This window comes from Nyctereutes procyonoides, unplaced genomic scaffold (assembly GCF_905146905.1).
Source record: "Nyctereutes procyonoides isolate TBG_1078 unplaced genomic scaffold, NYPRO_anot_genome, whole genome shotgun sequence".
Taxonomy (NCBI): Eukaryota; Metazoa; Chordata; class Mammalia; order Carnivora; family Canidae; genus Nyctereutes; species Nyctereutes procyonoides.
Genome location: NW_026575122.1, coordinates 28,060,948 through 28,082,087, shown reverse-complemented (window position 1 = coordinate 28,082,087; position 21,140 = coordinate 28,060,948). Strand labels below are relative to the sequence as shown.

The following is a 21,140-nucleotide window of genomic DNA, read 5'->3' as shown; positions in this document are numbered from 1 at the left end:
ACGTGGGACTTGATCCTGGGACTTGATCCTGGGACTCGATCCTGGGACTCGATCCTGGGACTCAATCCTGGGACTCCAGGATCATGCCCTGGGTGGAAGGCAGGTGCTTAAACCGCTGAGCCACCCAGGCCGGCCCTAAAAAGTCTTTAAAAGTGAGTTCTCAAAATCACTGCTTTTAAACCTTGAGCTTGTGTGCCTCATTTTGTATGGAGTCAATAAATGAGGTAGATGGAATACATTCAAATATATAACAGAAACAATATTTAAAAACTAAAACCAAAAAACCTCAACACTAAAGATTTAAGAAAAAAGAAAAAAATATAGAGATGAAAACTTAGGGATTGAGAGAGCAGCGACAAAAAAAAAAAGGTTAACAAATAGAGGCGAGTAAGAATTTTCTTAAAATTGCCTTCTCGTACTTTTTCATACTCCTTCGTACATAGTGAAAAAGGCAATATTTAAAGAGATTCGATTCTCATTGAGAGCTGTGCTCATGCCTTTAAATGAATAGCCAATGAAAGGAAACAATGTTCTTTTATACATGATCTCAGCTCTCAAAGTTGTATAAATAATAATGGATCCTTAAATACTATGTTTTAGTCCAATTCTGAAGGCTCAAATATGCAATTTTTCCAGAGGTGTTGAATAAAATAAAAATAATACTCGAAAATTTGACTTAAAATCACTTGCCAAATTTGAAAGGCCAAAAACGGCACAAATCCCTCAAATAGAATGGTATCTTTTTCTCAAATTACATTTTATTGTTTTTAGTATAGTTGACATATTGTTTTTATCCTTTTGTTACAATGACTTACATCATGTTAAAAGCCACGAGGAAAACTGTATAGTACTTAATTCAATTTTGCTAAACTAATAAAAGCTTTGATCATAGGTGGATGACTATGATCAAATAACAGATGACTCTAAAATTTCTTTTTGCACTCTTTAAGACTTTTCGCACTATGTGGTACTTTCAAACAATTTTACTTAAAAAATGAGATTCTGGAACCATCACACACCATCTACTCATGTGCTCCGTCTTATATGTGACTCTGAGGTACTAAATCCTTGTTTTCTATTATCAGTAACTATGCAGAATATTAAAGTAGTATTCACAATAGATAACACTTTCCAAGTACAAATGGAGTTTGTTTTTTTAAAGATTTTATTTATTTATTCATGAAAGACACACACAGAGAGAGGCAGAGACACAGGCAGAGGGAGAAGCAGGCTCCATGCAGGAGCCCGACGTGGGACTCAATCCCGGGTCTCCAAGACGAGGCCCTGGGCTGACGGCAGCGCTAAACTGCTGAGCCACCCAGGCTGCCCCACGTCTTTTAACTTTAATAGGGAAAATGTGGCAAATACCCTGATCCTAAATAATCTTTTAGTATATGTATGTTTTGTTTACAGCTTATTTAGACAGTATCTTAAATAACTACTTTGAAAAAACACTAACTGCCAGGGTCACATCAACTATGGTAGAATGTGTCACTTTTCTTATACCTATCTCTAGAATTCATTAAACTCACAAATATGGAACTACTGCACTTTTGCCATGAATTTTAAGTCTAGTGTCATATCTTAAATGAAGGGGAAAATAATATATTGATAATAAATGGAAACTAATATAAACAAAACAATGAAGTCCCTGAAAAAAATATTATCTATAATAATGAGAACCACAAAGAAAAATATGACCGCAAGCTAGAAACTTTTTCTTTTCAGGAGTTGGGAAATTTTCTTATTCATTTTTTTATCTTAAGTAAATAAATATTGGTACTCCCTTAAAACACCTAATATATTTTGGCCAATGGTTCAGTGGCTATGATAAAAATGCTGATATTTGCTTTAAAGAGTATGTAAGTAGACCAAAAATTCAAGATTGTAAAGATAAAAATGTTACAGAGATTACTGTATCATATGAAGTATATAAGGGATGATCAAATACTAACATAACAAACTCATTCTTCAGAGAATGACATTTAGTGAGATCATTAAAATATGCTGAAAGTTTGTTTTTTAAAACAAAGGCAATACTGTACTATAAAGTTGAATTTAAATTTGAATAATCAATCTATATGATAAAGAGCATTATTGAATTTCATCATGCAGGCAGGCAGAGAATTCAGAAAAAAGGCATAGTTATACTAGTGAATTATTTGCCAGAATAAACTGTAACCACCTCATTTAATAATTTCCAGCCTTAAGGCTTTAATAATTATATCTAAATATTACTTACTGAATCTTTAAATGGAATTTTTAGAAAAATTTGCTTGCATTTTTATCTGCTGAACATGACAAGATTAACAATAGATATAATGACTAGCTTGTTGACATGTTCTCCTACAGAAATTATTCAGAGGACAGAGGACAAAGCTCATTTATTCATTTACCAAGTACAATGTTAGGTACTGGGGATATAGTGAAGACAGAAAGGATTCCCGCTTTCATGCATTCACAATCTAGACTAAGTTCCATCATTAGATTATTTTACAATATTTTAAAAGTTTTGTAAAAGCAGAAATAGCTAAAGGAATTGAACACTAAGCTTTATATTTTATTTTTTAAGGATTTATTTATTTCAGAGAAAGAGTGCAAGCAAGAAGGGGGGAGGGGAGGGAGAGGGAGAGGGAGAGTGAGGGAGAGGACCTCAGGCAGACTCTCTGCTGAGCTCAGAACCCAACTTGGAGCTCAATCTCACAATCCCAAGATCATGACCTGAGACAAAATCAAGAGTCAGATGCTTATGCAACTGAGGCACCCAAATACACCAACTTTATATTTTAATAAAATATAAAAACCTCCTTAATTCTACTTTCCAAACAAATAAAGATAATTTTTTCTGTTATTTCATTGCTCCAAGAGAATACCTGGCTTTCTTGGCAGCCCCAATCAAATTCCTATTCAGATGACTCTTAAAGCCTAACCACATGAAAATTTTTTTAAATCCAAAATAAATTATAATTTTTAATAGCCTTCCTGTAATTCACCGTACCCTGTAAGTGGTATTGAACATTATGGGAGGTTTCTGGATTACTCTGGCTCTACCAACATAATCACTGTATCATAATTCTAAAGATTTTTTTTCAAGTTTTTATTTAAATTCTAGTTAACATACAGTGTAATATTGGCTTCAGGAGAATTTAGCGATTCATCACTTACATATAATTTATCTACAAGTGCTCATCACAAGTGCCCTCCTTCGTATTAACATGCTAGCAATGCAGTCTGAGGTTAAAAACCAGTGTTCTATACATGCCATCCTAAAAGTCAAAGCATACATAATAAACATAGGGAACGAAGGGAGATTTTTTTTTCGAACACCCATTTCCCATTATGGAGTTAGCATGACTGATAGAAATGTCCTGGGCAGGGGCACCTGGGTGGCTCAGTGGTTGAGCGTCTGCCTTTGGCTTGAGTCATAATCCTGGGGTCCTGGGATCGAGTCCTGCTTCAGACTCCCTGCAGAGAGCCCACTTCTCCCTCTGCCTATGTCTCTACCTCTCTCTCTCTCTCTCTGCGCCTCTCATGAATAAATAAAATCTTAAAAAAAAAAAAAGAAAAGAAAGAAGGAATTGTCTGGGACAGAAAACAGATTGAGAACTTTTATTTCACTTGGTAATTTTGTCTTCCAAAAATTGCTGTTATTATCAGTATGATACTATCTTAATTCTGTACATAATATGACAAAAGTAAACTAAATTGTGAGTGGATTTTAAGCCTCACTTCCATACTCCGTAATATATTTACTGTCTCTAAGGGACATCAGGACTTGATACACTACTTTCTTACCTACTCTTAGGAATATGAAAGGAGGGGTGTCTGGGTGGTTGAGTGTCTGCCTTTGGCTCAGGGTGTGATCCCGGGGTCCTGGGATTGAGTTCCACATCGGGGTCCCCATGGGGAGCCTGCTTCTCCCTCTGCCTATGTCTCTGCCTCTGTGCGTCTCTCATGAATACATAAATAAAATCTTAAAAAAAAAAAAAGAAAAAGAAGAAAGGAGTACATATAATACTGCTCAAGCCATGACTGAATAATCCAACTTGCTGTTAGGAACAAGTAGATTCTGTAGTGTGTAAAACCTATTAATTACAATATAATGAGGCAAATTTTCATATATAGACTTTCAATCTACTAGAGCTGCACTTAACAGGCTCATGGAACTTCCAGTGAGCATGCCATCATTCTAAGTGAATCAATGCTCTAACGAATCTTGACTATTGGTATGTGGGCTTTCCACTAATCTAATGTTTCAATGTTAAGAGTTAGAACATTTCATTTCTAATCAACCATTAGTAATATTATATAGCACTTCATCAATTCAATAACCAGTATCTTTAATATGAGATATAATAACTAAATGTAATGTGGTGTCCTAAATGGGATCCTGGGACAAAAAAAGGACACTAGGGAAATGAATAGTGTAGAGTAGTAATAATGTACAAGATGCTGATTTCCTTAGTTATAATACACTAAAGTAATGAAAAATGTTAATAGTGGTAACTGGATATGTGTATGGGAACTCAATATTATCTTTTAAATTAGAAAAATTTAAAGAAATGTATAGAAAATAAGTCTAAAACTATTCTAAAGTAAAAAGTTTATTAAATAAAAATAGGAAGAATTTAGTCAAGATAGAGACTAAACATATATGAAAGGACCAGGATGACAAAAATATTCTCAAGCATTCTGAGATGGGATAGAAGAAAGACAATTTCTCAATATTAAAAGAAGGAAAGATCAGAATGAGTACGGGCATAGATAAATTTGCATGCTTGTTATTAAAAAATACAAGGAGGTTTCTGGTTAATGGCTTATCTCTTCTTTATCACACAAAGAGATCATCTGCGCAGAGTGAGAGGGGAAGAATTAAACAGAGAAAGACAATACAGGATAGCCAAGAAAAACAGGTTTCATTTGAGGTCAATAATGATTATCATAAATTTATAGAAGAACCAGTTAATCCTATTGTAAGTCTCTTTTCACCAGAAATGAATTGTGATTGGTTTCTTAATTCCTATGCAAAGGATTTATGTTATTACTATATTGTTATATATTACTAATGCATAAGCAAAAACAAAGTTTTATAGTTTTAGAAAGGTTAAAATTTTATATTTCATATTGAAAACATTTTATTTTTTTAGATAAAGAGTTTATTATCTAGAGATGCCTGGGTGGCCCAGTGGCTTAAGCATCTGACTCTTCATTTTGGTTCAGGTCATGATCTTTGCGTAGCACTGAGTCTGCCTGAGATTCTTTCGCCTTCCCTCTGCCCTACCTCCCACTTGTATGAGCGTGTGCACTCTCACTCTAAAATAAATAAACCTGGGATCCCTGGGTGGCGCAGAGGTTTGGCGCCTGCCTTTGGCCTGGGGCGTGATCCTGGAGACCCGGGATCGAATCCCACATCGGGCTCCCGGTGCATGGAGCCTGCTTCTCCCTCTGCCTATGTCTCTGCCTCTCTCTCTTTCTCTCTCTGTGACTATCATAAATAAATAAAAATTAAAAAAAAAATTTAAAAAATTATTAAAAAAATAAAAATAAAAATAAATAAATAAATAAACCTTAAAATATATATATATATATTATCCACGGCAACATGAGCTCTAACACACGTGAAGGATATATTTCTTTTCCCATCCCCTTTCTATCCATTCTCTAGCCCTTCCCCCACCTTCATACCTAAACCTAAGGTAGTGAAGAATAATTTTCTAATATACTTCACAAGAGACCATGGTTTAGTTTAGCAAGGCAGATGAATAATGAAAAGGGTGCATTAGTAGAAACCAAAACACAGCTCGTATAATTAATCTGAAATCCATAAACCACTTTAGATCAAAAACCAAGGAAGTTAGGTAGGAATACTCAACCACAATAAAAACTCCATCACTTAATATTCATTAGAGGGCACTGTTTTCCTTAATTTAGTGCAGACTGAAAAAGATAGCTCATAAGGGACAGTTTTAAGAATTATGTGAATATATCATATTGTTCATCTCAATCTGAACATTAAATAGCTCCAAAATTTATCTTAAGCACTAATCTTTGATAAAAATCGATAGCCAAAGAACACTTTCAACGAGGTAATCAAATGGCAAAGCTATTTAAATAAAAATGTCTTAGGCAGTGATGCAAAACTATGAGGACCATAACCTATAATACCAAAATCAAGTTGGCACTATATTTTTACTTTATTATACACTGATGAATATTAAATAACAATGTGCTCATGTTATATACAGCATAAGGTAATTTTACTCTTTAGAATATGTAACCAAACAGAAGTTTTTGGTGGATAAAAACATTCCATGATATAAAATATAAAAAGAATAACAACTGTTAGCAATTCAGGAATCCTCATCAATTGCTCTTCAGACACAAAGTTCAGGTGAGTATCAGAGGTCCCGCCTATTTTATCTTTACATGGTCCTGAAACAAAAATGTTTCATCAGCCCTTGTTTAAATCAAACTCTGAGGTCCATTACATGAGATGAATGAAGTTCAGACTCCTTGCCTGGCCTGATGGCCAAAGCTTTTTATGGTCTGGATTTATCCTATTCTTTTAATCCCTATCCTTTAATATTATCCCACATTTACCCTTCATATCAGTTATAATTTCCCCAACATACTTACATTCATACTTATGGGTATTAATACATCAAGTTTCCTCTGCTTAGAATACCCTTCTATTTATTGTCAACCTGACAAGTTCCTACCCATCCTAGAGCCAGCTCAAGTACTATCTCCTCTGCAAGTCTGTGATACGCAAAGCCATTCTACTTGCTATCTCTTCTGTTGTCCCACAGCGCTTTTTTTTTTTAAGATTTTATTTATTTAATTCATGAGAGACACGGGGGTGGTGGGTGGGGGCAGAGACACAGGCAGAGGGAAAAAGCAAGCTCTATGCAGGGAGCCTGATGTGGGACCCAATCCCAAGACTCCAGGATCATGCTCTGGGCCAAAGGCAGGCGCTAAATCATTGAGCCACCCAGGCATCCATCCCCTCCCACAGCACTTTGTGTGCCCCTCTACTATAGGGCTAGAGGCATCCATAAGAGATCCTTAATACACAACCACCTGAACTTATGTCAAAGGTGACACTGCAACAGGGAAAGCTGACCTTTCAATCAGCAATGTTTATTGCAACTGCAAGGGTCAGTTGCTAAATGCTAGGAGAAGATATCTATAAGACATATAATTCACAGTTTCTTTATTCACAATATATAAAGAATTTTCATAAATCAGTAAGAAAAAGGCAGAAAACCCTAAAGAAAACAGACTTCAGCTGTTAAATCACAAAAGAAGGTATATCTAAATATACCATTAAACATTAAAAAGGTGTTCAGCTTAGTCATCAGAAAAATGCAAAGTAAAACCACACTACACACTCACCAAAAAAGTTTAAATTTTTCTTTTTAAAAAAAGACAATATCAAAAGTTGGCTAAGGAGAATAAACAATTATCAAATATTTATGTGAGTGTAAATTGGTATGATAACTTTGGAAACTCTTTTAACAATGTTTAGGAAAACTGAACATATATGCACAATTAGATCCAACAGTTTCACTCCTAGGTATGCACCCAACAAAAATGCTTACACACATTAACCAAAATACACGTACAAGAATGATGACAGAACCACTATTCGGTACTAACTAAAAACTAAAACAACCCAAACATTTAAATGTCCATCAAAAGGAGACTGGATGAAGTATAGTATACAATGGAATACCATGCAACAATAAGAACAAATGAACTATAAGTATACGGAATAAACCAGATGAAACAAGAGCATAATATTCAGCAAAAGAGGCCAGCCAAAAACAGAATATATACTCTATTCTTCCATGCATATTGTATAATATAAACTTAGATACACATATTTATGTATTTGTATAAAATGTATTTTAGTAATTTATATAGTCATAATTAAAGTTCAAAAGTTTCAATATGAATAATCAGAAATCACAAAAGCATTTTAAAAATAAGAATGCTAATGTAAATGAAAATTTTAGAAAGTCTTTTGAGATAGTAAGACAATTATAAGGATGATATAACCAAAACAATAGGAAACATATGTAACCTAATCTTTGGCATTAGAAAGCAGGAATGTGGCTACAGTTGAGGAAGTGTGAGCAGAAAGTGAACAGAGAGGTGGCAGGAGGGAGTTATGGGATTTGAGGAATTTTCTTTTACTGATCTGGAGACTAGTTACACAGGTATGTTAACTTTGAAAAAATACATTGAGCTATATACAATTATGGTTTACGTTCTTTTTTGTATTATATATATTTATATATCTAATATATATACTATACTTCTAAATTATATCAATAAAATTTCTTCAGAAAATAAGACAGAATATAGCTTAAATTGTATTGCAATATGCATCTTTAAATTCAAAAGAATTGGAAAACAATAAAATCCAAAAAGCAACACAATAAAATTTAGTTATTCAAAAAGTAAATATAAAAAATAATCTAAAATGTTTACATACAGATATTCAAACAGATTTAATGGCATAGGTACAGGAGATTGAAAACTTACTAAAGAAGCTCTACGAGACCTTCGGCTCATTGGTTGATCAAACGGTGGACTGTTTATCTGCAATTTTTCAAGATATCCATCAGGTATTCTGATATCTGCAGGCAGTGATAATCGCTTATTTAAGTCCTTTAAAAAGATAAAAAGGAAAAAAAGGTATTTATAGATAACTACAAATAGAAGAGACAAAGGCATTTCACTTTTGAGTTCATGGGCTCTACTATATTATTTATTAATGGTAAGTGACAAGTTTTATTAAAGTTTCAAAGTTACCCTGTTGATTATATATAATATCTGAATGCAAATACATTTACTGTAAGCAAAAGTATATAACATAATTCTACAGAAATGGTACTCTGCAACCCAGTTATTTCTGAGTTCTTTCATTGGTAAATTCCACATGGAATTTACTTAGACATTATACCATGTCGGAAGAGGCAAAGACTACCACAAAATGTGACCAGTTTAAATACCTAACCAAACAGGTATTGTAAGGTTTTATATACAACACGGTGAGACAAGTGAAATCTTTTATTATTGCTATATCAATGGAAAGAAATAAAAAGCAACAAAAATCTCAAACAATCTAACTTTACACATAAAGCAACTAGAAAAAGAACAATGCCCAAACCTAGAAGGAAGGAAATAATAAAGATTAGAATAGAAATAAATGAAATAGAGACTTAAAAAAAGACAACATATCAAAGTAAGAGCTAGTTTGTTGAAAAGATCAACTGGGTGGCTCAGCTGGCTAAGCACTGATTCTTGATTTTGACTAAGGTCATGATCTCAGGGTGGTGAGATAGAGCCTGGTGTAGGGCCCTGTGTTCAGCAGGGAGTCTGCTTGAGATTCTCTTCCTCTCTGTCTGCCCCTCCCCTCCGCATGCACGAGTGTGCATGCTCTCTCTCAAATAAATACATCTTTTAAAAAGAAAAGATCAACAAAACTGATAAACCATTAGCCAGACTTATCAAAAAAAAAAAAAAAAAGGAGAGGGCTCAAAATCAAAGGAAAGATGAGAAATAACAACCGACACTACAGAAAAGCAAAGGATTTTAAGAGAATTTAATGACAAATTATAAGCCAACAAACTGGACAACCCAGAAGAAATGGATAAATTCCTAGAAACATATATAACAACTTCCCAAAACTGAATGAGGAAGAAAATCTGAAAACAAGAATTACCAGCAATGAAACTGAATCAGTCAGTTATCAAAAAAATTCCAACACACAAAAGCTCTGGACCAGACTGGTCTCAGAGATGAATCTCATCAAAAATTTAAACAAGAGGGATCCCTGGGTGGTGCAGCGGTTTGGCGCCTGCCTTTGGTCCAGGGCGCGATCCTGGAGACCAGGGATCGAGTCCCACATCGGGCTCCTGGTGCATGGAGCCTGCTTCTCCCTCTGCCTGTGTCTCTGCCTCTCTCTCTCAATCTCTCTCTCTCTCTCTGTGACTATCATATATAAATAAAAATTAAAAAAAAATTTAAACAAGAGTTAATATCTATTCTTCTCAAACTACTCCAAAAAAATAGAAGAGGAAAGAAACCTCCTAAATTCATTCTATGAGGCTGGCATTATCCTGATACCAAAACCAGATAAAAACACCACAAAAAAAGTAACTATAAGCCAGTATCTCTGAACATATATGCAAAAATCCCACAAAAAACATTAGCAAATCAGATCCAACAATACATTAAAAAAAATCAGGAGTGCCTGGCCATGCTGGGCATAGAGCTTATATATATATATATATATATATATATATATATATATATATATATATATATATATATATATCATTTGCCACAATTAAGTGGGATTTATTCCAGGGATACAAGGGTGGCTCTTAAAAAAAAAAAAAAGGAAGGGGTATTTCTATTCCATTTAATTATAAATGTGAACTGGGAGAAACTCAAAAGGGAATCTTGCCTATATTGTCACACCAAGAAACATAAATCCTATAAAAAATAAATCCTTACTATCCATAATAGTATAAAAGAAAATTGAGATGTATAGGAATTATGTAAAAATTTACTGAGAGATATATGACTCAAGTATAGAAATATATACCATACTCCCAAATGCTAAGACTAAATAATAAAAATATAATGGTTCTCCCATATTAGTTTTACATTTTACATAATCCCAAATAAATCAAATAACATTATTATAAGAACAAAATATTTAAAACTTATCTAGAAGTATATACAGAATCCAAAAACATTTAAGAATATATATATATATATGTATGCAAGATGCAGAAGATGTTAAGAAAGAAGTCTTTTCAGCTATTATACAAAAGAAAGAATATCATCAATGGACTATCACCTTTGGGGCAAAAAATAAATATAGCTCAGTGAAGACTGAGAAAGTCCTAAGAGTTTAAAAAAAAAAAAAAATCCTTATAAAAATCCCAATAGTAAAGTCCTAATAGTAAAAAAAAAAAAAAATCCTAATAAAAATCCTAGTAGTAAAAAAACTTTTTAAACATGATAAAATTATACATATGAAGAAAAATAAATATATTTTATTATTGTAATATAATTATAGTGATATGGATAGCAAGTTGATCTCAAGAGTTGAAAATATTAATTTGTCATTTAGAAAACTGATACTGTTTTTTTAACTGATTTAGCAGCAATCTTTAATCAATGAAAATGCAATCAGCCAATGGGACAGATACCTAGGCACTGTAATCTCAACTCAAAAGTACCAAAAACAAAACAAAAAAACCCAATATTCTTTTTAAAATTATTTATTTTTAAATAACAATATTCTTCAAAACACTTTCAATTGTTTTGGAGGAAACTTTTATAATCTGTAGTATATACTGAAATAATAACATTCATAATCAACTTCGGTCTCAAGGTAATACCTGAGCTATTCTTTTACATGAAAACATAACTTATATGTTCTACAGAAACTGGTAGGTAGGGATCCCTGGGTGGCGCAGCGGTTTGGCGCCTGCCTTTGGCCTAGGGCGCAATCCTGGAGACCCGGGATCGAATCCCACGTCAGGCTCCCGGTGCATGGAGCCTGCTTCTCCCTCTGCCTGTGTCTCTGCCTCTATCTCTCTCTCTGTGACTATCATAAGTAAATAAAAATTAAAAAAAAAAAAAGAAAAAAAAAGAAACTGGTAGGTATAATAAGCCATCAAGGCAATGACATCCATTATTTATAATATAAAACAAAAAAAAAGTAGTGCTTATTTTATGTACACAGTTTGAAATCTGAAATAAGGGATGCCTGCATGGCTCAGTGGTTGAGCATCTTTAGCTCAGGGCATGATCCTGGAGACCCAGGATTGAGTCCCACCTCGGGCTCCCTGCATGGAGCCTGCTTCTCCCTCTGCCTATGTCTCTGCCTCTCTCTATCTCTCATGAATAAATAAATAAAATCTTTTTTAAAAATCTGAAATAAAATATAAAATAAATATTAAGTATCTGGATGAACCTCAAAAATAGAATTAAAATCATATTTTCTGAAAAGAAAAATGCTAAAGTACCATTCTGAATTTCCAGTATTTTTGAAAATTCACATTTCTCTTACAGAGATTCTATATGTGTTCTGCAGAATGTTAAATATAATTAATGTAGATTTCCCTTGGAATAGTAGATAACTAGAAGAAAGGAAATATTCACAAGGCTATTTTTTTTACTAATGCAGAGAAACAATTTTCTTAAAATGTCATTTGCCTTCATGAAAATTTTCCAATGGGCATTTACTGTTTGATGTGTATATGTATTTATACAAACACATATATGCGGGTGTATCATTACCTCCATTGAAATTCGTCTATGTATACGATTTCTAAGACAAACGCCCGTAGGTGACTGTACTTCATCAGATGATGTCCCAGAAGCTTGGTCACTCTCACCATCTGATCCCATTTTTAGATTTTCATGAACAATATCTGTGTCACAAAAGGAAACATAATTTATCTTCAAAGATATATTTTATACACTACTATATCACACAATTTATTATCTCTACAAATAAGATATAGGCAGCCAACACACAAAAATCATCCTACATTCTCGGGATGCCTAGGTGGCTCAGTGGCTTAGTGTCTGCCTTCCGCTTGGGGCGTGATCCCAGAGTCCTGGGATTGAGTCCCACCTTGGGCCCTCTTCTCCCTCTGCCTGTGTCTCTGCCTCTCTGTGTCTCTCATGAATAAATAAATAAAATCTTAAAAAAGAAAAAAAAATCATTCTACATTCTGCTGCTCTAGGTGCGTAGCTAATAGAGCAAAATAGAACTCAGATGTCTTGAAACAGTAGTGACAAACCTTTCACACTCTTGAGATTATGAAAAATATGAAAAAAAATTAACAACCAAGTTATTATCAGGAGCTGAATAATAAAATTACAGACTGGAAATAACATAAGGATTACTTAGTTCTCTCATTTTCTAGATCTGGGAACTGAGACTTTGAAAGGTTAAATGATTTTCAAAGGTTACACAGCTCAGAGGCAGAGCTAAAATAGAAACCTGATCTTTAGCCTTTTATTTAGTTTAGTATTTTTTCTGTAAAGTAATATGCTGAGTCTATAGCCAAATGATCTACTTCTTTGAATATTCTTTAAAAACATTTTTTAAAGCCACTAATGCAGCTTCCCCTCTCCACAGTGTTAAAAATAAAAGAATAATTCAAAAAGTATTCAGTGATTACCTATTTAACTATAGAAACAGGCAAAAACATATTTAAATTATCAAAGTGGTGATTTTTGTTTTTGTTTTCTAATTAATGATAAAAGTTAAATGGGAGTAAAGAGGAGGAAGATTAATTCCATCTGGAAATACATTAAAAACAAACTTGTATACCTGCTTACATTTGTGTTTGTCAATCATCCTGTAATTCATCTAGCAAGAGTTGCCCAGCAGAAACAAATGCTAGATCTCAAACACATTTCTTACCACTGTTTTTCTTTATACAATTATTCATTCCCCAAGAAGTATCATATTGCTTCATGCTAGAATGTTTTAACACAACACACTTTCTCCTCTTTCTTTTATTCATAAGAGATGCCTTTCCCCAATTTACCAATTTGGTAAACTCATACTTATTTTTCAAAACTATGTTCATTTGTCATCAGTGAAATCTTTTCTACACTCAGACACAGATGACTATTGTGCCCACACTTACCACATCTACTGCACTGAAGTGCATTTTTTGGTTTCATATGATTTTATAGCAAGTTATGAGATCCCTTGGGGCAGGATTTAGCTCATTCACTTTAGTATTCCCCAAACTTAACAAAGTGCCTGGCATTTAGAAGGTGCTCAAAAAATAATCCAATAAATTGACTATTAACTAAAAATCAAAGAATGTTCTAGATAACTGCACCTTTTCTTTCAAATGAAATGTTATATGAAATACCAATATGTAAAACAAAGTAGTATTTTATAGTTACAAGTTTGTATTTTTAATGAATATTTGCTTATGAAAATGGGAACTTTTTAACAAAAAAATGAACCAAAGGATCTTATCCAAATCAGTCTTAGAATTCCTTAAATTTTTTTTTGTCTTGATAACACATTATTTTCTTTTTAGAAAGAGAAAATACATGTGTAGGAGCGGGGAACAGGGAGGCAAAGGGGGAAATAATCTTAGGCAGACTCCACACCCAGCTCGGAGCCCAACCAGGCAGGGGGTTGGGGGAGGGCTTGACCTCATGACCCTGAGTTCCTGACCTGAGCCAAAATCAAGAGTCAGATGATTAACCAACTGAGCCACCCACGTGTCCCTTGAAAACACATTATTGAGAAAATCCCTACTCACAATGATAAGCAGTTGCAAATATGATGGTTTTTAATAGATTGATATGTAATTTAAGAATATACTTCAATTACATAAAGATTTCTGGAGAAATTTTATATTAAAATCTAAACAAAAAATTAACTGGGGAATAAAATTCAATGTGTTGATAACTAAATCCTAATCTGCTGGTAACATATCTGAGGCCAAGGATTCTTTTCTGTTACACTTTTAAAATATTAAAGATGGGGCAGCCCACGTGGCTCAGCGGTTTAGCACTGCCTTCAGCGCAGGGCCTGATCCTGGAGTCCTGGGATTGAGTCCCACATCAAGCTCCCTGCATGGAGCCTACTTCTCCCTCTGCCTGTCTCTCTCTCTCTCTCTCTCTCTCTCTCTCTCTCTGTGTGTGTGTGTGTGTGTTTCTCATGAATAAATAAATAAAATCTTTAAAAAATATATTAAAGATAATTTAACCAGGTCTTCTTTTTTCTGGCAAAATCTGAAAACTTTCTTCCTCAAGGAAATGTTGAATAAAATGTAATAATACTTTAAAATATATAGCTGAGTTTGCAAGAATATGTGCATAGTACTCAGGAAGCAGAGACAAAGAGAGAACTGAGGGCCAAAAGCTGTTATGCATAAATTGAGTCTGTCACTCTCTCAGGGAGGAGCTGTTGATCTTGGTAAGAAGGTGTTGGAGTTTAGCTGCCACACTGGGATTAAAGAAGTGTCAGGTGTCTGAGGTGCAAGTGAGAGCGTCCTAAAGAAAAGACAAGACTTTCAAAGTCCTATAAAGGGCATAATTAAATCTGTTCTACTGCACAAGGACTACAAAGGAGCACATTCATCTCAGACTATATATAAATAAATACTTGAGTACCATCTGATTCAACCAAGAAATTGTTCATGTCATTAACAAACAAGTGTAGTTCCAACATGAGTATCAGTATTTTTACTTCCACTAATAAGATAAAAGTTAAACAAGGAAGGCTTATGTCAAAACTTCACTCATTTGTCAATGGTGTGAACAACCTCTTTGCTCAAGGTAATAGTTTTTGTATACTAGAAGAATATGTACCTCTCAAATGGCTCAATTTTGTGCCATTCACAAGTGTAAAAGTTACAAATATAACACACTGTTAAAATGAATATGCATTACTAACATTTTCAATATTACTTTCTTAAATTCAGACCAAATATCAGCAAAGGTGACCTGTTTTTGTATGGCTCCTAAGGTAAAAATATTTTCTGCTTCTTTAAAGAGTTATTTTTAAAAAGCAGAAAAATATGCAACAGAAAGCATACGTGGCCTACAAAACCTGAAAAATTTACAATCTGGCCCTTTGCATAAAAGTTTGCCAATCCCCACTAGACAACAAAACAATAAACCAAGTCCTGATCTGAATGTTTTCCAATTTCGGTGGGGTAAATAAATACTCCCTTCATGGTCAACTTCAAGCTACAACATGACCAACACCAAGCATACAGTTGGGAAGAAATGTACATACCACTACATAAAATTTTGGCTATAAAACAGAAATAACCCCAAAAGCAGAGGTAATAGTGTAGTAAAATACTTTGGAAATAATGATCTTTAAAGATTCATTACTTTTGTTTTTAATTAGCTTACTTAATTATAGGTTTTTAACATTTAAATTTTAATAATGGCTATATTTAACAACCAGCTTGCAAAACTCCTGAAAATTTAACAATCATCTCTCATGAACCAGTGTGAGCCAATTCCAGCACACCATTCCACAAAGTTACATCTGCAGGGATAAAGGTGACCTACATTTCTCCCACAGATAGAACCCCACTCTATATTCCTCATATTAACAAAACTCAAAATCTCATATTCCTCAAGTTAACAAAACACATGAGTAAATAACCTACCATGGCAAAGGAAGCAGATAAGCAAGTGGCAAAATAAAAGCCTTAGAAACTTATGTCATGAGACTATAAAATCATTATGCTTAAATGGATTTTATTTTTTTTAAAAGATTTTATTTATTGGGATCCCTGGGTGGCGCAGCGGTTTAGCGCCTGTCTTTGGCCCAGGGCACGATCCTGGAGACCCGGGATCGAATCCCACATTGGGCTCCCAGTGCATGGAGCCTGCTTCTCCCTCTGCCTGTGTCTCTGCCTCTCTCTCTCTCTCTCTGTGTGTGTCTCTTATGAATAAATAAAATCTTTTTCTTAAATTATTTTTTTAATAATATTTTTAAATTTTTATTTATTTATGATAGTCACAGAGAGAGAGAGAGAGAGAGAGAGAGAGAGAGAGAGGCAGAGACACAGGCAGAGGGAGAAGCGGGCTCCATGCAGGGAGCCCGATGTGGGACTCGATCCCGGGTCTCCAGGATCACACCCTGGACTGAAAGGCAGCGCTAAACCACTGAGCCACCCGGGCTGCCCTTAAATGGATTTTAAAAATCAAAACATAGGGACACCTGAGGGGCTTAGTTCATTAAGCATATGCCTTTGACTTAAGCATATGCCTTTGACTCTGGTCATGATCCCGCGATCCAGGGACCGAGTCCCACATATCTGGCCCACTGCTCAGTGGGGAGTCTGTTTTTCCCTCTCTGTCTACCCATCCCCTAGCTCATGTGCTCTTTCTCAAATAAATAAATAAAATCTTTAAAAATACCTTTTAAAAATATAAAAATAAAAACACGATAGTAAGATGCTATGAAAAAAGACCAGAGAAATAAACAGAAACTTGCAGGTATGTATCTTTCCTAAATATTTAGAATGACATAGTGATATAAGAATAGCAGCTCAGGTGACATTCATGTATACAAATCACTGCACTGGGCTCTTGTACGGCGATGATCTGGAATTACTATGGTAAGACCCTAAATTAAGCACGATCTTCATGATTTCATCTTGAAATTATGCATCCATTTCCTAAGGGTTTTGTTTTTTTCCTGATGGATAGGTTTTCAAATGTTACTCCTCTGTAGTGTCAGCACTAATACCTCTGTAGATAGAGCCTTCTTTCTGCTATCTCTGTTATTTTCAACTTTTTAGTTTACAAAAAAAATCACATAATGAAGGCTAGCTGACTTCCATACAACTCTAACAATAGCTATGTATATGATCTACAGTAAGAAAATTAAAAAAAAAAAAAAAGGCCATTAAATTACCTAATCTGCTTCCATTTCTGGGCATTGCCATGAAGGATCCAAGGCTTCCTCCAATAACACTATGTGGTCTCCGCAATGGGGGCTTCTTGAAGGACCCTGTGTACTGGTGAAGGAAGGAATGCATACTGTGAGAGGTTGGAGGCCTGCCATTCTTCACAATAGGCTCTGTGGTTCACAGTATCCAAAATCATTCCATTAGCAGCCCAAGATCCAGGATCACATGAGAAGGATTGAGAAAGCAAAACAGAAAACAAAAGGTTTATGAGATTAGTAACATTTAAGAGTTCTTTGGCTATCTATACAAAGAAGCAGAATTAAATAATTTCTATAGAAAACACTTTAATATTTGAAAGTAGTCTAATCACTTAAATATCCACTTTTGGAAATAACCAAAATTGGTTAGCAATCATAAAACTACTAATACAGTCCACAGATTTCAACCATTTGCTTATTTTAATGTATCTCAAGCTTATTTCCAAACTACTGTACATTTACTAACTGCCTCAAATATCCCTTATAATTAGGCATGCTAGAGTATATAAACGACATGGTCCTGGCCTGAATGAATTTATGTGCCTATTTGCTATACATTCAAAAGGTACGTCAGTTAATGGTTAAACACAGAAGTAGTTAAGCACAGATCAAAATAGAGGTTCTGAAATTTATTACCCAAAATTTAGGACTTTCAATATAAAGAGGTTTTCCCTTTTTATTATTTTTTTTAAAGATTTTATTTATTTGTTCAGAGAGAGAGAGAGAGAGAGAGGCAGAGACACAGGCAGAGGGAGAAGCAGGCTCCATGCAGGGAGCCCGATGTGGGACTTGATCCCGGGTCTCCAGGACAGGACAACACTCTGGACTGAAGGCGGCGCTAAACTGCTGAGCCACCCGGGTTGCCCAAGGTTTTTGCTTTTTAAAGAAATTACAGATGTATACACAAGCAGAAACATTTAAAAAATATAAACCTTAAAATTTATTTAATTGTAATTATATACAAAACAGGCGAAATCCTGTTTTGTAATGCTTATGAGGAATCTCAGGATTCCTTTCCACCTCTAAGTAAGAGCTCTAAAATAGGTTAAGGACATGATACATTCTTCTATGACAAATAGTCTTTTGTATTAGAATTATGTTTTACTGGTAGTAATCAAGGAATTTTAAAGGAACAGGAACTAGGCTTCTCTGAATATCTTCTCCTCTAAAATGGAACCAGCTCTTCTTTTGTAGTTGATAATCAGAAGCAAGAGTATCTCCTGATGTGGGTATTTCCCCTACCTGAAAAGGTTTATGAGACACAAAGAACAAGAAGACTTTATGACTCACACCTCTACTGATAATGGCTGCATAAAAGAAGATGGGAGAAGGAGGATGACCCAAAGGGTCCTTGGGGGTCAAACAGAACTCAGGTTATCTAATTTTGGTAAAACACCAAACTGGAAAAAGGAAAAGTACCTAACTAGTAACAGATAATGCCTGTCTAAAGTGTCCCATGGCCTGTACATTCCTTGGTGGTAGCTGGCTGATCAAGGATTTAAGGGATCTTAAGCTTAGTAAAATAACCAATGATTTAATAATGAATGCAGAGGAAATATATAATACAAATGCAAAAATGAAACAGTCAAACAGTGTAAGATATAGGCTAGAACATATTTAAAACTTTCCTCTATGTTATAATATTCCATATCTGGAATAATAATAAAATACATATATATTCTGCCTATAGACAACATGTTTTAGTCACTCTGTAAAGTTATCCTGGGGATTAAAGCTTTACAGTCTTGAGGAATATAGCTTAAAAAGATCATAAAAACATTCAATTATTCAGTGGACATTTATTTATTGTGTGCCTACTATTCCAGGTCCTGGGCATCAACAGGTGAACAAAACAAGCAAAATACTACTCTCTAAGGCTGTTAAGATTTTATGGAGGGGAAACAAATAAGAAACTAACGAATAAGAAAAATATCAGGGCACCTGGGTGGCTCAGTTGGATAAGCATCTGCCTTTAGCCCACATCATGATCCCAAGGGTCCTGGGATTGAGCCCTGTGTCAGGTTCCCTGCTCAGCAGGGAGTCTGTTTCTTCCTCTGCCCTTACCTGGCTAAAGCTGGCCTTCTTGCTAATAAAATCTTAAAAAAAGAAAAATATCAGTGATAGGCAATATGCAAAAGAGAGATATGATAGAATATAAAGGAGTGCCTATTTTACAATGAATACTGAGTAAAGTTTTCTCTGCAGAAGTATTTTTGACAGAGATACAAATGCAAGAAAGAGTCAATCTAAGTTAAAAAATATCCCAGACAGAGGGTAAAGCTACTGCAAGAGTTAACACGTGGCAGGAGTTTGACTTCCTAGAGCAGCAGTCATCAAATTTTAGCAAGTTTCGGTATTAAAATACAAGACTGCTGGGCCCAACCTTCCAGACCTCCTGACTCTCAGTAGGTCTGACATGGAATCCGAAATTTGCATCTCTAACAAATTCTCGGTGATGCTGAGGTTGCTGGTCCAGGGGTCAAACTCTGAAAACTCTGTGTTAAAGGAACACAAAGAAGGCAAGTGTAGCTGTAGTACACATATGTTATTTAGTGAGGTCAGAGAGATAAGCAGGTTTGTAGGTAACCATAAAAGTTCAAATTTTATTCTGAGATTAGAATCAGTTATGGTAGCTTGGAAGCAGGTAGTAATATGATTTCACTCATGTTTTAAAAATACCACTCTGAGGGCTCAGGGATGGTGGGAGATAAGAGGTGGAATAACTATAAAGAGGTAGCATGAGAGGGATGTCTTTGTGGTAATGGAATACCTCCTTATCCTGACTGCAGTCATGGTTATATGAATCTACACATGATACAATGGCACAAAACTATACTCACACTTCCAGTATTAATTTTCCGAGCTTGATAATGGTCTATAGTTAAGGAAGATGTAACCAAAGGAGGGAACTGAGAGAAGAGCACAAGGGACCTCTCAGTACTATGTTTACAACTCCCTTTGAATCTATAATTATTTAAAAATTTTTTAAAAAATTAAACATTACTCTTGTTGCTGCTGGAGAACAGATGAGAGGAAATCAACAGAAGGGAAACAGAAGAGACTACTATAGTATCCTAAACAACAAACAGTGGTGGCCTGGACTGAATGGAGAGAAGGAGGCAAATTTAGGATATATTATAAAGACAGAATCAAAGGCTAGCAGACATGGCTACAAAATTACTTTCATACATATTCTCCAATCCAGCTTTTAGTGAGGACCTATATTAAAAACATCTATCTAAAGAAAAATTTTAAAGCTACAGCAGAGCCTCTGTTAAAAATAAATAATAATACGTAAAAAGGACAATAGCTGTAACCATGTTATCAAGCATATATGTAACTATCATTAATAGTGAGTTTTTAAAAGTTACTTACTTACTAAATACATATGAAACTAAAATGATAGAAAGGAGAAGGGGGAAACAGAAATGTGAAAAAGAAAAATCAAGGATCATTCCTGGTTTTCTAGTTTTAAGAAGTTTAGGTTAAGTGAGGGAAATTGGAAAAGAAGCAGACTTGGGGGGAAGGAAATCAAGAATTATGGCTTGGTAGTATTAAGTTCAACTTCTATTAAATATCTATATGGAGAAGCCAACTAATATTTGGATGTGAATCCAGAGATCCAGACAAAAATCCTGACTAGAAATAC

At 34.6% G+C, this 21,140-nt stretch overlaps 1 protein-coding gene across 1 annotated transcript in view; it reads right to left on the bottom strand.

Moving 5' to 3' along the window:
- CDK17 (cyclin dependent kinase 17) overlaps positions 1-21,140 on the bottom strand; it is a 110,243-nt gene that overhangs the window by 21,636 nt on the left and 67,467 nt on the right. The window contains exons 3-5 of the mRNA XM_055336490.1: positions 17,459-17,623; positions 12,331-12,464; positions 8,551-8,676 (exon numbers count right to left, since the gene is read on the bottom strand). Coding sequence (XP_055192465.1) covers positions 8,551-8,676; positions 12,331-12,464; positions 17,459-17,623 — 425 coding nt within the window. The remainder of the gene's footprint in view (positions 1-8,550; positions 8,677-12,330; positions 12,465-17,458; positions 17,624-21,140) is intronic.